The 21,069-nt window shown below is 35.6% G+C and overlaps 1 protein-coding gene across 12 annotated transcripts in view; it reads left to right on the top strand.

Annotated features, from left to right (window-relative positions):
* The window catches only part of LOC128981965 (zinc finger protein 37-like), a 188,792-nt gene that overhangs the window by 78,071 nt on the left and 89,652 nt on the right, over positions 1 to 21,069 (top strand). For all 12 annotated transcript variants that reach the window (XM_054400985.1, XM_054400984.1, XM_054400982.1 and 9 more), the window contains one exon: positions 8,244 to 8,321. In XM_054400985.1, coding sequence (XP_054256960.1) covers positions 8,244 to 8,321 — 78 coding nt within the window. The remainder of the gene's footprint in view (positions 1 to 8,243; positions 8,322 to 21,069) is intronic.

Genomic DNA, 21,069 nt, shown 5'->3' with positions numbered 1-21,069 from the left:
GTTGGCTAAACTGAAGCCTTTGAAGATGGTCTGTTGGGACAATCTTTTGCACCACCATGATTTTATAGGGGTGGAATTTCAGTTCTTTGTTAAGAATCCTTTGAAGGCTCCGACGTGACATTCCAAGAGCTTGAGCACGACGTCTCGTTGATCGATGTGGGCTCGTAGTGACATCGTGTCTCACACGCTCCACGTTCTCAGGCGTTCTTACTGTTCGAGGTCTAGGCATCCATTTTGCAGCACATGAACCAGTAGTGCGGAAATTATGCACCCAACTCAATATCGTATCTCGCTTAGGAACATTACCGCGAGGTGGGATGTTGAAATGCCAGCGAAAGGCACGCGTCACAGCAGCAATTGACTCGTTATTGCGGATAAACTCTTCCACTGCGAAAACATGATGCTCAACGGACCACGTGGTCATCGCGACTGACTGCCAGTCTGCAACTGAAACTTCCGGTCCCCCCACCACAGGACGAAGACCGCCAAACACCTGGCTCCCCCCTCCCAGACGTACGGTACACTTCAAAACCACCCAATCCATTTGTGCCACCCTGTATAAATAACTTCTTGATCAGCATTGTACGTGTTATTAAATTTACGGAAAGTAAATAAAAGAAACATCTTATTTCAAACATATATTTACGCTTTTACTGTTACTCACAAGACGGTAAATATTCAAAAAAGATGGTAAGTGGTGATCGATTTCGATTAGACACTCCAATCATCATCAGACCCAATAGGCGAATGACAAGAATCTTGAATGGCGACCCTACTTATACCCTATTGGCTACCGGAAGCACCGGCCAATACATTTTTATAAGTACAACTGGAATAAAAATTTACTTGTTCATTAATCAACTTATTTCTATTTTTACAATTTTCGTTATAAATATACAATTCTTCCCAAGCATTGATTACATATCCCTTTTTACAATTCTTTAAAATACTTAGACTAATCCTCCATTTTTCCTATTGAGTGGCCATTTTGTAACATGTGTTGTGCGACTTTTGATCTTTCTGATTTGTTGTTCCTCCACGCAGATATGTGGTTTTTGAAGCGGTTAACGAAGTTCACAGTTTGTCCAATGTAGAAGCTATCACAATCGTTACAATTGATTTTATAGATGCCCGAAGCGTCGAATTTGTTACAATCTTCTATTTTTGGATGCAGTATTTTACTCATGGTGTTCTGAGTCCTGTACGCTATTGAAACTCCGTATTTCTTGAATATGTTAGCAGTCCTTTATCCTGAATATGTTAGTGTTGTAGTCCCCGTGTAGCTAAATGTGACATATCTGGTGTTATCCTCTTTTATCTCTTCTAATGTTGTTCTGCTGTGTAGTGTATTCTGCCTATTGATTTTTCTCCTCGTCTTTCTTGCGATGTTCTCTATTGTCAAGACCGTATTTCAAGACAATAGAGGGTATCGCAAGAAAGACGAGGAGAAGAATAGTCCCAATTCCTTCTAAATAATAGAACACTGTCTACACCAACAAATTTATTAATATTTAAAAAAAAATAACTTGTCAGGGAAGATAGTCAGTTTGTTCTGGGAATTTTAGGTTTAGAATGTAAAGTAAAAATTATACGTATTAATGAGCATTGTATAAGAAAAGATAATAAGTATATTTTGAATAAAATGTCAAATTTCTGTTTAGCTGACGGCTTTTTTAGGGAGAGATCAGAGGGAGGTTCCTGTATTTTAATTCACAACTCTCTATCATTTATTGTTCGAGATGATCTCACTGTATTTAACGAAGAATTCTTGTTTGAGGGTTCCTTTGTACAAATAATCTCATTAAATCTACTAATCGTTTCAGTCTACAGGATTCCAGGGAATAAAATTTTGAAACTGTTTTTAAAAAAATTAGACACTTTTTTAAAGTTTGTAGCATTAAAAAATAAAAACTTAAAAATTTTATTGGCCTCTGATTTTAATGTAAATTTACTAAAAAAGGATACAAATTCAAGTAGGTTTTGTAACATTGTTAAAAAATATGGTTTTTATATTCACTGCAAAGAGGCAACTAGAATTACTCCCAATACAGCTACTTGCATTGACAATTTTCTTACGAGCAAAAACTTCTATGGGTCCTTGATTTACAATATTAAGCATGATCTTTCGGACCATAATGTTCTAATTATGTCTCTTCCTAAATTCCCTGAATTTATAGAAGATTTTTTTCAACAGACAACTCAGAGAAATTTTTGATCGTACTACATCAAAAACTATATAGTTTTACTCTTTTAGAATCGTGCAATAGTAGTTATGATAGTTTTCTACATTTATTTCTGACATCCATGCATGAGTGTTTTCCATTAAAACTATTCATAGAAAGGAAAGAATCCAAGGCTTTATGGGTCAACGATGAAATAATGAGGTTAGCTCATAAGAAGAGGCTATTACATGTTAAATTTAAGGAATTTAATGATGAAAATTCAAAGTTAAAATACAAAAAATGTAGGAAAGAATTTAAAGCTTTAGTAAATAAGAGCAAAAGAACAGAAAACAATAATTTCATTGTCAATGCAAGAAATAGAATGAGGGTCACCTGGACTGTAGTCAAGAAAGAAATAGGAATTAGAAAAGACGACAAATTTGTAGATGTGCAATTAGAAGTTGAGGGTAGTTTGTTAGATGATCCAGGGGTCATAGCCTCTTGCTTCAACAATCACTTTATAAACACAGTTGATATTTTAAATGTCCCGGCCCCGTCTTTCATAGACATCAAATCCCCATCAGCCTTGTCATTTCCAGTGTTGATGGACCTGTGCCCAACACAGGGCTCAGAAATAGGCAAAATTATACAGAGCCTAAGCAATTCTGGCTCTGTTGGTTGGGATGAGACTCCAACGAGGTTAATTAAACTGTCCCAACACTTAATAGCCCCGGTCATTAGCTTAATAGTCAACCAATGTTTTTTGTCAGGTCAATTTCCAGATAAACTTAAACTATCAGAAGTAAAACCAATTTTTAAGAAAGGAAAAAGAACAGATATTAATAATTACAGACCAATTTCTATTTTAAGCAACTTTGCAAAAATCTTTGAAAAAGCAATTAATTTCCGCTTGACAAATTACTTAGAGCAGAACAATCTATATTCACAATCACAATTTGGATTCAGGAAAAATAAATCAACCACAAAGGCATTAACTAAATTTGTCAACATGGTCTCTGAGGCGCTGGATGAGGGGCAGAGTACTGCTGGGGTGTTCTGTGACTTATCCAGGGCATTCGACTGTGTTGACCACAAACTAACTAGTAGTACGCTTATTCTGCGCGTAACAGGATGAGTGAACATGAGCGCAATAATGAAAGAGTCCACCCACACCTAGCACACTTACCGGTGTCACTGGTGTACACAATAATGTTATTTGTATGGGCAAATCAACCCATGAGTCGGGGCAAATAATGGTGAGTCGGTGACTCAAGTCGGTAGCGTCACGCGAACTTCGGGCCCAAGGCAGCGATGTCGTGAGTTCGGATCCTGGTCACTGCCACTAAATTTTATCAGTACAGTTCACCTTTGTACTGTACCAGCTCACCAATTGCTTTGCTGTAAACGATCCACGCACGGGCGAGGTTAAAAGAGGCTGGACCAACCTCTTAAAAAAAACAAATCTCAGTCAACAACAATCCTAACTTCTCGTCCATTAATTAACCAAAGTCATTTGTAATATACGTAATGTATTTCCTGTTTCCCTCTCTTCTCATAGCATTTTATTATTGCAGATACGTTAATCTAACTGTCACAAAGAGTTCCCACACTCTAGACTGTTCACCTTGACTACTTTCTTTACCACTTCCTACGTCGTGGACCTGTTTCCCTCTCTTCTCATAGCATTTTATTATTGCAGATACATTAATCTAACTGTCACAAAGGGTTCCCACACTCCGGACTCCTCGCCTCGACTACTCCCTTCACCACTTCTTACGTCGTGGACCTGTTACCCTCCCTTCCCATAGCATTTTTAGAATTGCAGATACTGTACATTATTCTAATTATCACAAAGGGTTTTTACACTCCGGAATGCTCGCCTCGACTATTTCCTTCACCACTTCCTACGTCGTAGACCTGTTTCCCTCCCTTCCTATAGCATTTTAGAATTTCAAATAGATTGATTTAACTTTCACAAAGGGTTCCCACACTCCGGACTGTTCACCTTGACTACATCCTTCACCACTTCCTACGTCGTGGACCTGTTTCCCTCGCTTCCTAGAGCATTTTAGAATTTCAAATAGATTAATTTAACTTTCACAAAGGGTTCCCACACTCCGGACTGCTCACCTTGACTAAATCCTTCACCGCTTGCTACGTCGTGGACCTGTTTCCTTCCCTTCCCATAGCATTTTAGAATTGCAGTTACATTAATCTAACTATCACAAAGGGTTATTACACTCCAGAATGCTCGCCTCGACTACTTCAATTACCACTTCCTACCTCGTGGACCTGTTTCCCTCCCTTCCTATAGCATTTTAGTAATGCAGGTATATTAATCTAACTGTCAAAAGGGTTTCTACACTCCGGACTGCTCGCCTCGACTACTACCATTACCACTTCCTACGTCGTGGACCTGTTTTCCTCCATTCCTATAGCATTTTAGAATTGCAGTTACACTAATCTAACTGTCACAAAGGGTTTCTACACTTCAGAATGCTCGCCTCGACTACTTTCTTTACCGCTTCCTACGTCGTGGACCTGTTTCCCTCCCTTCCTATAGCATTTCATTATGGCAGATACATTAATCTAACTGCCACAAAGGGTTCCCACACTCCGGAATGCTCGCCTTGACTACTTCCATCACCGCTTCCTTCGTCGTGGACCTGTTTCCCTCCCTTCCCATAGCATTTTCGAATTGCAGTTACACTAATCTAACTGTCACAAAGGGTTTCTACACTCCAGAATGCTCACCTCGACTACTTCCATTACCACTTCCTACGTCATGGACCTGTTTCCCTCCCTTCCTATAGCATTTTAGTATTGCAGGTATATTAATCTAACTGTCACAAAGGGTTTCTACACTCCGGACTGCTCGCCTTGACTACTTCCATCACCGCTTCCTACGTCATGGACCTGTTTCCCTCCCTTCCCATAGCATTTTAGAATTGCAGTTACACTAATCTAACTGCCACAAAGGGTTTCTACACTCCAGAATGCTCGCCTCGACTACTTCCATTACCACTTCCTACGTCGTGGACCTGTTTCCCTCCCTTCCTATAGCATTTTAGTATTGCAGGTATATTAATCTAACTGTCACAAAGGGTTTCTACACTCCGGACTGCTCGCCTTGACTACTTCCATCACCGCTTCCGACGTCGTGGACCTGTTTCTCTCCCTTCCCATAGCATTTTTAGAATTCCAGATACATTATTCTAACTGTCATAAAGGCCCCCCACACTCCGCAGCGCTCGCCTTGACTACTTCCTTCACTATTTCCTTCACTACTTCCTACATCGTAGACCTGTTTCCCTATCTTTCCATAGCATTTAAGTATCACAGATACATTAATTTAACAGTCATAAAGGGTTTCCGTACTCCTTTCTTTTCACTTCTAACCTTTCCGCTTTCTTTACTACTCTCTACGTCGGGGACCTGTCCCCCCCCCTTCGCATAGCATTTTAGTATAAAAATATACCAACATTTTTGAATATTTAATATTCAATGTCAACATTAAATTGAATAATGTAAAAAGCTGCTTTGTTCTAAATACATACATACCTATATACTTTTAATTAAAAGGCGAAATTTTAATACTCAACATTAACGGTATATAACTGCCGACTAATATTGTTAAGTTCAATTTATTATTATGAAAGTTGTGAAATTTAATTAGCTTAAATAACATTATTCTGAAAGCTGTGAAATTATAATGATATATATTCATAGACGCCAAACTTTTTACTCCATGAATGAAAGAGCTTAGAGTAAAAGTCGTTCTCTCTGTCTTAAGTAGACAACAAAATTGTTGGTCGCAAAACGTAAACAAATAAAAAGAAGAAGAAGGTAGCTCCTAATGTTATTCTTATGGGACAAATTTAAACATGTTTTTTAAGTATTTTATAATTACTACTGAGCGGAATCGTCTAGAATTTTAATGGTGTCTTTACACTGGTGTCATAACTATTTGTGCAAAATTTGAACGCTATAAGTGCAACGGTTCTTGAGTTTTAAGTGCGAACACACACACAAACATACTCCAGCGGACAACTTTTCTCCGACTCCGCTATACACGATACATAGATTCGTTCACTTCGTTCACTCATCTATTATTTGCAAACTGAAGAAAGTAGAGATTGTTGGTCAGGTATTGCAACTTCTCTCAAACTACCTATCAAATAGAAAGCAACGCACAGTAGTTTATAGGGATGGCCACAAGTTCTTGTCCGGATGGAATAATATCAGGTACGGTGTTCCTCAAGGTTCCATCCTGGGGCCAACACTATTCTTAATATTTATTAATGATATAGACTGTAATATATCAGGCGAACTCTTCTTGTATGCAGATGACACAAATGTTATATTAAAAGCCCCAAAAATACATCAATTGGAAATCATTGTTCAGAAATCATTAAAAGAACTAGAGGAATGGTTCTCTCAAAATGGACTACTGTTAAATAATTCAAAAACACAAATTATGCAATTTAAGGGGAAAAACTCTTCAAATGCATTAAATAGCAGCCTATTAATCCCGACAGATTCACACAAAGTATTAGGAATACATATTGATTCAAAATTAAATTGGGGAGATCATATTCAATATCTAACAAAAAAATTACTTTCTTTTCGCTATGCACTAAGTGTTACAATTGATATAACATCTCTGGAAGTATGTAAATTAGTATATTGTGCCTATATTGATTCTATAATAAGGTATGGTATAGTACTCTGGGGATCCAGTCCCAAAACAAAAAAAAAACTTCTTAATGCACAAAAATCAATTGTACGTACCATGGTTAAAGTATCAAAGAAAAACAGTTCTAGACCTCATTTTAAAAGATTAGGGATTTTAACCATCACAAGTATGTACATTTTTGAAATGGTTAAGCTATTAATTAACAATATAGATAATTTTGAAGAGTTTAAATTTACACATAACTATTCCACACGTCAGAAACATTTATATCAATTCCCAATACATAGACTAACTCTTTTTGAACGTGCACCAAAATACATGGCTATAACAATTTTTAATAAACTTCCAAAAAGAATCACCAACAATCCAAAAAACATACTCCTAGAAAAATTACATGAGTTATTAATTGAAAAGGCATATTATAAAATAGAAGATTTCTATTCTGATGTTTTCTAAACGGACAAGAATTGGGTTAATTTTGTAAACTAAATTCACTTTGAATACATACCTGATGGCTTTCATTGATTTTAGCAGGATTTTATCTTATTTGTTGTTTTTTATAATGGTAACTTTTACTTGATGTCAGTAGTAATAATTTTGAGTTGTGTGAATTTATTAGTTATAGTATTTTTTTAAATTTTTATTTTTGACGACACTCCTGTCTTTGTACGTTGTACTATGTAAGATGTTATGAGTGAATAAAGAATTTGAATTTGAATTTGAATTTGAACACCAGGTAATCAGCTGTTTCTCCATCCTCGCTCGCCCGCTTGGCGCTCGCCTTTGCCCTAGCATGTCAACAGCTGACTGCTGTAAAAATGATGCGTACAACTTTCCATAGCATATTGTTTTATTCGTTGTGCTATTGTCCACAAAGTTTATCTATGTGGAACTCAATACTACTCCTGCCATCGCTTATTAAGTTTAATAAAAACTACATTGATGACTGTTTTATGCCATTGCGTGTTTTAAGGACGAAATGTACGTTTAAAATTAGTTTTCCAGAGTCCAAGGGGTGGGGGCTATAGTCCCTGTAGCCCCCCCCCCCCCTTGGAACTGCCACTGTGAGGGGTGATGGAACAATAAGACTTTATGCAAAGGAACTCAAATATATTTTAAAACACAGGCAGTTAGATGTTATAAAATTACATTTACAAACACAGAAAATATTATAAATAGTGAATGAGGTGACATGAAACATTACATCTTTTTATGTATTATTAAGAAATATTAAATGTTTTAAAGGCCAAACATTAATTTAAATAAAAAAAAAACACGCCTATATGTTATGAATAAGTTAGAATACCAATATGCATAGAACATTTCTTTCAATGATTCAAATGTTTCCTTAAAGAGGTTAATTATATGATTTTATTCAATTTCAGACTGAAAAATCACCATCCTCACAAAATAAAATTGATTCTGAACATGATGATGCCAACAAAGAAGAGGATAAAACACTGGTGAGTGATAATACAGTAGAACATTTGTTTGGATCTAATTCTATGAAATACGTCTGCCCTGACTGTTTCCCAAACAACCAACATAGCATTATAAAGTACTGTACCTACAAAAATAATTAATTGATGTAAGGTATTATAAAACAAAAAAATAGTGATGGGTTAGTTGCTGATTTTATTGGTTTTGTTTTTAAATGGGTTCTCGGTTTTTCGGTTTCCCCCCCTTAAATGACTTATTTAAATAGTCCTACAATTTATCTCCTTACTCATGTAAAGGTATTACACATGTTAAAAAATTTAAACTCTTACTTACTCTATGTAAGTGCTATTATATATTCAAACTATTCGAAGCAAGACTAGATTATATAACATATCCTAACCTTAATACCTTATGGTATCTATAGGTACCATAATTGTCTTACTTTTAAATTAATTCACAAACTATAACATGAACATCTTAACTCATTAAGGATCTAACCTGTTACATTTGATACTGGGTCAACAATTAATTATTTTCATAGAAATGCAACAAAAAAATAAGTCAGCAGGAGCAATCGAAAGAAGTCGAAAAATAATTTACAAAAAAGTCATAGTTATATAGTTTATCTATGGCTCGAAAAATTTTATTAGTAATTAAAACAGCTCATCCAAAGAATCAAAATACATATTTTTTTATTCCATTTATTTATTTTTAGCGAATTTCCCATATAGGGAATAAGCTATTACCGTAGTACTCATGGTAAGACCTGGACGCGGGACCGATTTTTTTTTTCGTTTTGAGGTCCCTAGAGGCCAAAAACACCATCCGTTCAAATTCATATATATATATATATTTTGTTATTGTATACATCAATGAGGGCTACTTTAAATGTTACTAAGAAAATCAAATTACCACAGTACCCTAAAAACTTTTTTTTTTTTATAAAATAAAATGTTTTTAGGGTACTGTGGTATTTTGATTTTCTTAGTAATATATATATATATATCTATTTATATATATTTATATATATATACAGGGTGTTGAAAATGTCTGGAACCAACATTATATCTGGTGAGTGGTTAAAGAAAAACAACTGATATTTTGTGTACGGATATACTATGGTTTTACCTATCTTTTGGTGCCTTATGAAATTTTTTACCACTTATAGGGAACGTCCTGTGGAGGATGCAGTAAAAAGTTTTAATGGAAGCATATGATAAATGATACATCATTTTAAAGGTAATTTTTTTCTGAGTAAGGAGCCACAAGTTTCATCTCAAAAGGACCACCCTAGCGAAAATGGCGACTGTTTGAAATTTAAAAACCCACTTTTAGGGAACGTCCTGTGGAGTATGCAGTAAAAAGTTTTAATGGAAGCCTATGGTAAATGATAGATCATTTTAAAGGTCATTTTTTTTCTGAGTAAGGAGCCACAAGTTTCATCTCAAAAGGACCACCCTAGCAAAAATGGCGACTATTTTTTTTTACTGCATCCTCCACAGGACGTTCCCTATAAGTGGGTTTTTAAATTTCAAACAGTTGCCATTTTTGCTAGGGTGGTCCTTTTGAGATGAAACTTGTGGCTCCTTACTAAGAAAGAAATGGCCTTTAAAATGATGTATCATTTACCATAGGCTTCCATTAAAACTTTCTACTGCATCCTCCACAGGACGTTCCCTATAAGTGGTAAAAAATTTCATAAGGCACCAAAAGATAGGTAAAACCATAGTATATCCGTACACAAAATATCAGTTGTTTTTCTTTAACCACTCACCAGATATAATGTTGGTTCCAGACATTTTCAACACCCTGTATACAACTCGAGCAAAAATGATCCGATTTTGATGAAATTTGGTATAAACGTGTAAACCTACGTTTATTCAAACGAGTTCGCGATCCAGCATGATCGGACCATGGGAACGGGGGTTTACGGGGGGTTTTATGGGGTTAAAATAGGTTTTCCCCATTTTTGACCCAAAAAACTTAAAATTTAGCAATTTCTTTCCAAACTATTTTGTAGAGCTTAAAAAAACAAATAATTTAGTATATTGAAGCGTTATTATGCGCCTAATGGTTACGGAGAAAATTCCAAAAAATTGTAAATTTAAAATTCCCATGTTATTCTTAAGGAGAATGTAAACTGTTGTAGTTGCTTGTTTATGAACATATTTTGGTCAAATTTGGAAAATGTATTTATTTCTTACTAACTATTAACATTTTACAAAAAAAAGTTTTACCCTCCCTGATGCAGCAAACCTAAGTACTTGTTAAACTAATTCTATTTAAATCGGGAATAAATGTTACTTGTAAGTAGACATTTCAGTGTAACAAATCAAATCAGTCAAATGGAAATTCGCTTAGTCTGCAGGTTTGCTGCGGCGGGGGTATTTTATCAAAGTCACTGTCATCAGTCAGGTTCATAAGATTTATATTGCATAAGGTTTACATTACAACACAATAAAAAAATTTAAAGAACAAAAAACATATTTTGTTTTTTGCCTTAAACTGGATTACTTCTCAAATAATATTACAAGAGATTAAATTACCTTATTTCCATTAAAGTAATCCTTATTTTGGCCCAAACAGAAAGCGGCTTGTAACACTAGAAAGAACACAAGTTGTTCTTTATTTTCATAATGAGAACTTTGTCATACGAAGTCTGAAATAGTTATTTGTGTAACTAGTGGGTAAAGTGGCACTTTGCTGCACACGAGACTCACGAGAGCAATGTTTACGCACGAGCCGCAGGCGAGTGTGGAATGATCTCAAGTGCATCATTTTTTTCTTACTGCATAGCTTTTTGTAGCTCTTATTCAATTCTAGATATCTATCCTTAATTTCCTTTGGAACTAGTTTTCCTAAATAAATTTAATAGCCAGAATAACCGTTTTCGCGACGTAAGACATTCATAATCAAACCAAGGTTGTTTATTATTAATTTTGGTGCTACCATCGCTATTTACTATAGTCGGCTTTACGCTTGCTGAGTCAACGATACACCCAATTATGTTGTTTACATTCTGTTGGTTGTCGTCTGCTAGTTCCAAGTTATCGATGGCACGGGCTACTATCTGGCGATAATCGACGTTATCACTCTCAGTCCACCTGAGTTTTGGCAACAAAGGGAGCACCTGCCCCCCCTCCCCTGCCTCAGCGACAGTTGTACCAACTTTAAAGCTACATTCAATGGGTAAATGGTCAGAGCCTGGGAAATCTATTACTCTAAAGTCATTCACACATCTTAAACAACTAAATGAAATAGCGGCTAAATCAATCACTGAGCATCCTGAAGCCCCTATAAAAGTAAAATTTCCCTCATTATCTCCACTCGATCGCCCATCAAGCACTATTAAACCTAGGCCATCGAATAACTCTAAAACCTGTTTTCCTCTACCATTGACCAAACTATCTTTGGAACATCTTTGGCTGCTAATACTACTATTTACATCTTCTAATAAAATTACTGAATCAAACGTTTGTTCACTCCCTATCCTACAATTTAGATCACCTATTATCAAAATGTTCTCCATTGCATTTTCATTGATAAAAGTATTAACATTTTCAAAATCTGATGACCAAGTGTTACAATTTAAATAAAGTGGTAAAACATTTAATTTTTTCCTGCTATGATTAATTAAAAAAAACTAAAATTATTATTTTCAATTAGTGAATGAATGGTTTAATTACCTTTACTGTCAAAGCTCTTGCCGTCCCAGTATTTGTACAGTTTATGTTTAACGTGTCGTTTAAATGTTTCGTGTTCGTGTCCAATGGTGTTCAATGGTTTTTATTCAAAATGACGTGTTCGTGAAAACGAACGAAGATGATGTCCCTTGCCTGAAGAAGATACCATGAAAAGGTTATCGAAACTGCAGTAGCCTACTAAGACTACAAGGATCGCTTTGACAGTAAAGGTAATTAAACCATTCATTCACTTATTGAAAAAAGCGATTCAGAGGCTGTCAACATGAAATTTTCAATTAACCTAAAACTACTAAGACATGATTTGGATTTATATAGAATGACTCGCCTTTGGCTCGCTGGCCCCCTTTTTTGGTTGGGGGTAAATACAAATAGGCCATGGCGCAAGACCTACAATTGAGCCAAATTTCAGATCTTTAGCTAATCTAGAAGTGGGTAAAATTGATTTAGACCGATGCACCTGTAGGAATAACATTGGGGGGAATTCTATATATCGTGGGGGGGGAGTTATATTTGTAAAATGTCACTTTTCGAAAAGGGCGCAAAATCTACAATTATGCCAAATTTCAGATATCCAGTTAATCTAGAAATGGGTAAACGTGATTTAGACTTTTGCACCTGTAAGAATAACATTGGGGGGGGGGTTGTAAATACGATAGGGGGATAAAACCTTAAGTAAACCAGAGTAAATAAAAAATATTAATAATATTTGCAAAAAGAATTTACTTAGATTGGGAAAAGTAGCGAAAATCTTAAACAATTTGATAGAAATTTACCAAATATTAAAAGTAGGGTGTTTTTTGAAGTTGAAGACGGGCGATTTCCGAAAAACGCTAAGAGTGTTTTGTAGAAAATTTAATTCCTAACCATGGAAATTCATTCAAATCTTTTCTATTTTTATCGTTTTCGAGCTATAGCTGTTTGAAAAAAACGTGTGTTTGTCGTTTTTAGATGTCTGCCATTTTGGATTGTACGGGGGGGGGTCGAAAATTTGAAAATCGGTCTTTTGCATAATTTACCGTTAATTAATGATCCCATACTTTAATACTATCAAATTTCAAGTCTCTAGCATGTCTCTAAACGAATCAAATGAGCATACCAAAGTCTTAAAATTTCAATGTTATTCTCCATAAGAATAACATGGAGCTCGTAATAGTAGTAAAATCCTTTCGAATTTTGACATTAAAAGTAAGTTTTGGGGGTCAAGGAGTAAAGCTATGAAAAAACACTTACCGTGTAAAATTTTAAGTAAACTCAGGAGAATATTTGCAAAAAGAAATTATTTAGGTATGGAAAAATAGCAAAAACCGTTAATAATTTGAAGGAAATTGTAACAATTCAATATTTCCACTTGTATTTTTGATAGAATAATTTAACTTTCACCATATGTTTTCTTTGTATCAATATGTCAATTTATCAAACCTTGTATAATATATGACCAAACAGACCAATGGGTAATTGATTCGAAACAATATAATATAGAAATTTTCAAATAACATAATTTCATATAAATATATAATAGCCTATAACTTTTGTAACAAAATTGCTTCAAATTCAATATAATTTTATTTAAATAACTTTTCAAAATTCAAATATAGCTCTATAGCAAATGAAATTTGTTATAATATATATGTGTAAACAGTGGCCTACAATTTTATGTGATTAAGTCAGCATTGACATATGTGTGTGCAACAATGCATGAAACCAGCATGACTTCCAATGGAGCTGAGCTAGTATGAAGATGTAAATTGGATACTACCTATTTTAATATCAAAAATTATAAAAAAAAGTGTCTATATTTGAACCTAAATTAGTGAAATTTGATTGAAAAAGAACCGTCCTTATTACAAACATTAATAATTAAGTAACAACATCAAGAAATTTTGCTGCGAAGAAGACATCAATTTGGTGAGATCACTCCAATAGACATTTCCCCTTTGGAAGCCATTAAAATATTTTTAGGCCTAATCTTTGGACATTTGTACTCAAATTCAAAGTCAAGAAACTAATGGAAACTTAATATTCAGAACTTTAATTAATTCAACCAATCTATAATTTGAACCTATTTTATATTTCAAACAACATTTTAATTAGGCTATATAAAATCACAAGATTAAATTCAAATGCCGCTCGATCACCCCACCTGAGATAAAGATCCATGCAATAAATTATAACACCTGAACCTTTAGAACTATTGTAATAGGCTTAGCCTAAAGCTTTCATTACTAAATTCACTAGCTGTTACCCACGGGCTTCACCCCGTTTGGCTTCATAAGTATTAATAAAACAATTTATTGGTTAATTCAGGCTGAAATAAACAAAACAGAATACAGTAATACAAACAAATAATCACAACTTTCTTTGAGAGAATAACACACAAATACAAATAAGTACAGCTGTCAGCTGAAGTGTTTTTAACATTAGGTATATGGAAACTTTCCTTTGGAAAGCAATTACGACCTTAAAGGGCAATTTATGTAATAATGAATAATTTTGCGCAATGTTTCTCGTCATGACGAACATTTTAAGTATATGGTTTATGGGGGTGTGACTTGTAGTTTTCTCAAAAGTTCATGGGTACTTTTGGCTTTATATATAGATTCCCCACTCATTGTAAACTTTATTGTGAACCCTTTATTTTCTTTTACTATCAATTTTGTATTTTAATTAAATAAATTTAAGTTTCGATATTGTACATGGAGTTTCCATTGTTTTCTTAATTTTAAGGTTGATTACAAAAATGGCGCACCAACGTATTGGCAACGAATTTAATCTTGTGATCCAAATGAAGCAATTTTGAAACCTTAGAACGAATTTTGTTAGCAGTTAAGACAGAGAAATAACAACTCACAATTTAGTTAAAGAGATTTATTAAGTTAACATACCATAACTGTAAACAATATCCTTTTCCCTTTTTGTGTAATCCCATGCCCCATAATTATAACTTAAGGTCCCGGTCCCGCAATACCATTCCAAACCCAATAACTATGACTGACACAGTTGACAACGTTCAAGTCCCTACTGACAATAACAACACATCAATAGTCACACAACACAGTTCGTTCGCACAACCCGACAACATAATAACACAACACGAAGTCGAACAATCAAACAATCTACTTGGGCACAATAATAACGAACTTTTCACCGAGTTTAATACAACCGAAATAGAAGTAAACAACGCAATGACAGACGCCATTTCTCAAGCAGACACTGGAAACCGCCATCTTGAATGTCAAGGCCAACAGAAACCGCAACAGCTGCCGGTCTCCGCGGACGACAACGCCCGAACGCTACCGAAGACTTCCGATGCTATCCCGTCTCCTTCTCCCTCCCACCTGAGTCTCACAAATATAAACTATGACGTCACTACATCTGTCAATGCTTCACCAACTAAGACGACTGTTTCCAATGTAAATTAATTTCATTATTTGAACTGCTTGGAAATAAAATCGATAAAGGTCTAAATGAAGTAAAGAACGAGGTCAAACACGAATTAAACGAGGTTAAAAATGAATTAAATTCTAAAAATTCGTAGATAGTCCGTTAAAACATCTCGTTGGTCTTGACTTCTGCTGGTCCGTTGTCCGTCCGTGGTAATCGTCGGGATCAGCGGAAGATCCTCAGTGGCCGCTGACGACAGGCGCAGTTGTCCTTAGGTCCTTAGATGCAGTTGTGGGTATCCCGCTGTCATCTCCCCGGTACCGAGGTCCTTGCTGCTGTAGCTTAGTTAGGAAGTCAGTGAAGTCATGGCCAGTCAGTTGTCTGAGATGCTCACCTCCGTCCATGTCCCCAGATCTGAGTTTACATTCCCAGGTGAAGCGGCTATCTTCAATAACAAGGCTGTCATGTGTCAATGGCATCTTCTTCTTGCTGCCCGTCGCTCTCGTCACCTCCGCACGCACCTTCGCCAGGTAGGCTCTTTTTTCCCTGATTTCCCGTGGGAGGTCTCGGTGAACCACGTAGCCTGTGTTCTTTAGCGTATTGACTCGTGACATGATGTACTGAATGTCTTGATCGTGGGGCAGGTGTGCGATGATGGTACTACGATCTTTTCCTAAAGAGTGCGCTCTATTTACGTACAGATTGTCATCCGTGCCCAAAACCTCCTTACAAAACCTTCTGATATGTGCCGTAGTTCGTAGTGCCTTCTGGTACTTTTAGGCCTCTAAAGATTAAATTGTTGCGCCTAGATCTAGCCTCTAGGTCCACTATCTTGACGAACATCAACTTTCTTGCTTCTTAATTGATGCTATTTCACACCTTAGGGCTTCGTTCTCCTCCTGCAGAGCTTCAACTTTCTTGGTTAAACCAACCAAGTCTTCTTTTGTAGCTAACTTAGATATCTTCTCGTCCAACAGTGACGAAGTCCGCGACGCTACCAACTGAGCCACTGATTCACCAAAACCAAATTTGTTGATGTTCATGTTCCGCTTTTTCTTTTGTATTATTGAATCAATCATTTGAGGTTCGTTACCATTTACTCTGGCGCCTTTACAGTTTTAACCATATTTATCACTTTTTATTCAATTTTAATTTTTGATCAACATGACTAGTTTTTACTATTGTGATTCTGACAGTATTTTAAAGAATCTTTTGAGTTTTGACATAGCACAATGTATTAATACATTGCTGATGTGGTTGCATACAATGTATTGAATGACCTGACGATGTTCTAAGGAACGAAACTAGTTGTCATACCAGAAACTGTGGTTGGATAAGGTAATTCTTCTATTTTATCAATAATTTATTTGTCGTTTTAAGTGGTTTGATGATTTTTTTCATGTTTTATGAGCCTTTTTACCATTTTAGCGAATTTCCCATATAGGGAATAAGCTATTACCGTAGTACTCATGGTAAAACCTGGACGCGGGACCGATTTTTTTTTCGTTTTGAGGTCCCTAGAGGCCAAAAACACCATCCGTTCGAATTCATATATATATATACTAGCTGGCCCGGCGAACTTCGTATCGCCTAAGTTATAGGTTTCCCCTAAGACAGACCGATGGAAAGAAAGTACCGTTACGTTTAATTTTCAAGATGATCTCGTTCGCATCGCTCAATCTAGTCCTAGTTGAAGTTCGTTCGCTACGCTCACTCACCTTTGGGTTGGAGCTCGTTCGCTGCGCTCACTTGCCTTTAGGTTGGAGCTCGTTCGCTACGCTAACTCGCCTCCAGGTTAGCTCGTTCGCTACGCTCACTCGCCTCCAGGTTGAAGTTCGTTCGCTACGCTCACTCACCTTTTGGTTGCAAATTAGCTGTTGTCATAAATGTAAAAGAAATAATAGTGCTGCACCCTGTTGGCAATCCTTGTAACTTTAATGCTATTGAACATCATAGAACAGAACCAACTTGTTTAATTGAAACAGCTGTTAAGATTCATTAATTCCATTTCTCATAAGGTTAACATGGGAAACTCCAGAGCCACTGGGGCGGAGCCCTTTTAAGAATTTCGAAACGGGAAATAGTTTACGTCCGATTCGCATACCTACAGAATTTACACACCAAATTTCATTACGATCGGTGAAGTCGTTCCGGAGGAGTTTGGAGACAAACACTGTGACACGAGAATTTTATATATTAGATATATATATATATAATATATGTGTCCGTTAGCACGATAACTCGAGCAAAAATGATCCGATTTTGATGAAATATGGTACAAACGTGTAAACCTACGTTTATTCGAACAAGTTCGTGATCCAGCATGATCGGACCATGGGAACGGGGGTTTACGGGGGGTTTTATGGGGTAAAAATGGGGTTTTCCCATTTTTGACCCAAAAAACTTAAAATTTAGCAATTTCTTTCCAAACCACTTTGTAGAGCTTAAAAAAACAAATAATTTAGTATATTGAGGCATTATTATGCGCCTAATGGTTACGGAGAAAATTCCAAAAAATTGTAAATTTAAAATTCCCATGTTATTCTTAAGGAGAATGTAAACTGTTGTAGTTGCTTGTTTATGAACATATTTTGGTCAAATTTGGAAAATGTATTTATTTCTTACTAACTATTAACATTTTACAAAAAAAGTTTTACCCTCCTTGATGCAGCAAACCTAAGTACTTGTTAAATTAATTCTATTTAAATCGGGAATAAATGTTATATTTTTAAGTAGACATTTCAGTGTAAATCAAATCAGTCAAATGGAAATTCGCTTAGTCTGCAGGTTTGCTGCGGTGGGGGTATTTATATTTTTTAGCGAATTTCCCAATAGGGAAGTCTCATGGTAAGACCTAGGCCCGGGACCGATTTACTTTTTCATTTTGATGTCCCCAGAGGCCAAAAACACCATTCGTTCAAATTTTTATACAGGTGTCCCGTAACTCTCTGGACACTTGTATATTTATTCCTTAGGTCAAGACAAACACATTTCACCATAGGAACATGGGTCTGTGGTGTCTAGTTTACCGACTGTCGGCATTTATGTGTTTTTTACAAAAACATTAATAACTCCTAAACGGTTTGAGATATAGCTTTGATATTTTGCAAAAATGTTAATCTTATTAAGACCTATTATCGTTATGTCTTATAATATTTTAAATGGCCGCCATTTTGAAACGGTTAATGATTTTTTAGTATAACATTTTTGCAAAATATCAAAGCTGTATCTCAAACCGTTTAGGAGTTATTAATGTTTTTGTAAAAAACACATAAATGCCGACAGTCTGTAAACTAGACACCACAGACCCATGTTCCTATGGTGAAATGTGTTTGTCTTGACCTAAGGAATAACCCTATATACAAGTGTCCAGAGAGTTACGGGACACCCTGTATATGTATATATATATATCTATATATAGAGATATATATATGTACTAGCATAGTACCCGTCCTTCGTACGGGGTCAACATATAAGTATAAAATTCTTATTGCTGTTATACGCAAGCTTTGCGTTTGCAAAGAGGGAGGACACCGTTTGATAAAGTTTGCTTCTTTAAATTTACAGGATTCTATCGTATTACACATCTACCATAGCCTTAATGTCCAACCACTTCACTTAACCCTTTCAGTGCTATTAAACGATATATCGTTGTTTTAAAAAATCTCTAAGGGATATAGAGAGGAAGGTTATTTTAACAAAAAATAGCAAAACGGCCATTGGTGACCTGCATGTTCATAGGATACACTCTCAACCACTTAGCTAAAAGATTCGCCCAATCCGATGATTTCGAGGTGTATGTCTAAACCAAGGATTATGAACACCTCACTATGCCCCAGTGGTTGTAGTATATCGCTACAAACACACAGATCACCAATTATTTGCCACACAGGACGGGATTCGAACCCGAGCAGACGAATGCCACTGGCCAAGTGACACACGCCCTAGCCTTCTCGGCTATCTGTGCTTGAAGACTGTGGAGTCAAAACCCGGTATTTAAGCTGTCGCCACCGATTGCCAACAGATGGCGCTGCAGATGGTTGTTCAATGCGTTACTAGGTAGCAGCACCAGTTAGTCACGGACTATTTAGATGCAATCTTTTAGTTTAAACACAACAGTGATCATAAATGTGTTCCTGAGACTTTGCTGCAAAACATTAGTTTCCCTAAAATGGCTATATTACGATAACCTCGCCCAACTAAATCAAGGTTAAATTCAATATTACATTGTAAACTATATGTCTTTTGATTTTATGAGATTTTGGTTTCAAATAATGCTATCAGAACATAAAAATTCATAGGAAAACCAGGAAAATTACAACAAAAACTAAGTTTTATTTAATGTTTACTACAAATAGCGGGATTTATCTTTCTTATATATTTTCTTATTGTGTTATTATTCAAAATTAGCCTAATTAATAAAATAGTGACAACATGACAGTTAAAATTCAACAACTTACTTACTTACTTACTCCCAGGGCCATGCATATCTAAGAAGATATTTGGCCGCACCAACAAAGCCTCTCCATCTTGCTCTATCCTCTGCATCCTCCTCAGTTGCTCCTAGTTGCTCCATTTCTTTCTTTACTTGGCTCCACCATTTTTGTTTTGGCCTTCCTCTCGGTCGTCTTCCTTCGGGATTTCTTAGTAAAACTAATTTTAACTTATTTTGCTCCTCTCTTCGTAAAACATGTCCAGCCCATCTAACTCTTCTACACTTAAATTCACACACCACATCTGGATCTCTGTAGAGTTCTCTCAGTTCTCTGTTGTGTCTCTTCCTCCATTCACCACCTTCATAAATTGGTCCATAAATTTTTCTTAAAATCTTATTTTCGAATGTGATTAACTTCTTTTCTTCTTTTTTATTTGGTTTCCATGTTTCAGCTCCGTATAATAATACTGGGCTGATTATTGTCTTATAAATTCTAACTTTGGTGTTTTTAGACAGTAACTTAGAGGACATCAGTCTGTTGCAAGCGTAGAAACATCTGTTTGCCAGATTTAGTCTATTTTGAATTTCTATTTCTTCTTTGTTTTCCCTGGATAAGATAACCCCTAAGTACTTAAAATGTTCTACTTTTTCAAATGTATGGTCATCTACCTGCAGTGGGTCTTGGGCTATACCTTGATTTCTTGAAAATTGCATATATTTGGTTTTCCCATCATTTACTTTTAATCCTAATTGTCCTGTTTTGTCCATAAATATTTTTGTAAGTTGGCGTAGGTCCTCTAAAGTTTCTGCAAAAATGACGACATCGTCTGTAAACGCTAACATGTTAATTCTGGAGCCAATTGAAATTCCCTTATCTATTGTTGTCACTTCTTGTAGAAATGAAAAATGAAATGAAATGAGTAAGTGCTTTATTAAACGATAAGGTAATATGTACATCCAAAAACATAACACTTTTAAACAATGGTTGATAACAACCGTCTGTTTGGTTGACACAATCTTTGCCTTCTAAAATAGTCTTTAAACAACATTTAGCACAAAAGAAATGAACATTTTTATACAATAAATAAAATAATAATAAAACACAATTTGAGTACTCAATAGATAACAAAACATAATACAGAATTAAAAGTAATCAGATAAAAATAAACGAGTTTCAAGGTTTTTTGTTTTTGTTTGTTTACCTAAAATTTAGAAATTAAACTCGCTTATAAGATCCCATCTATACTTCCA

The sequence above is a fragment of the Macrosteles quadrilineatus genome, unplaced genomic scaffold (assembly GCF_028750875.1).
Source record: "Macrosteles quadrilineatus isolate MER2022 unplaced genomic scaffold, UCM_ALF_1.0 Scaffold_64__1_contigs__length_664444, whole genome shotgun sequence".
In the NCBI taxonomy this organism is placed as follows: domain Eukaryota; kingdom Metazoa; phylum Arthropoda; class Insecta; order Hemiptera; family Cicadellidae; genus Macrosteles; species Macrosteles quadrilineatus.
Note: the sequence above shows the minus strand (reverse complement) of the source record. Positions and strands in the feature narration are given on the sequence as shown.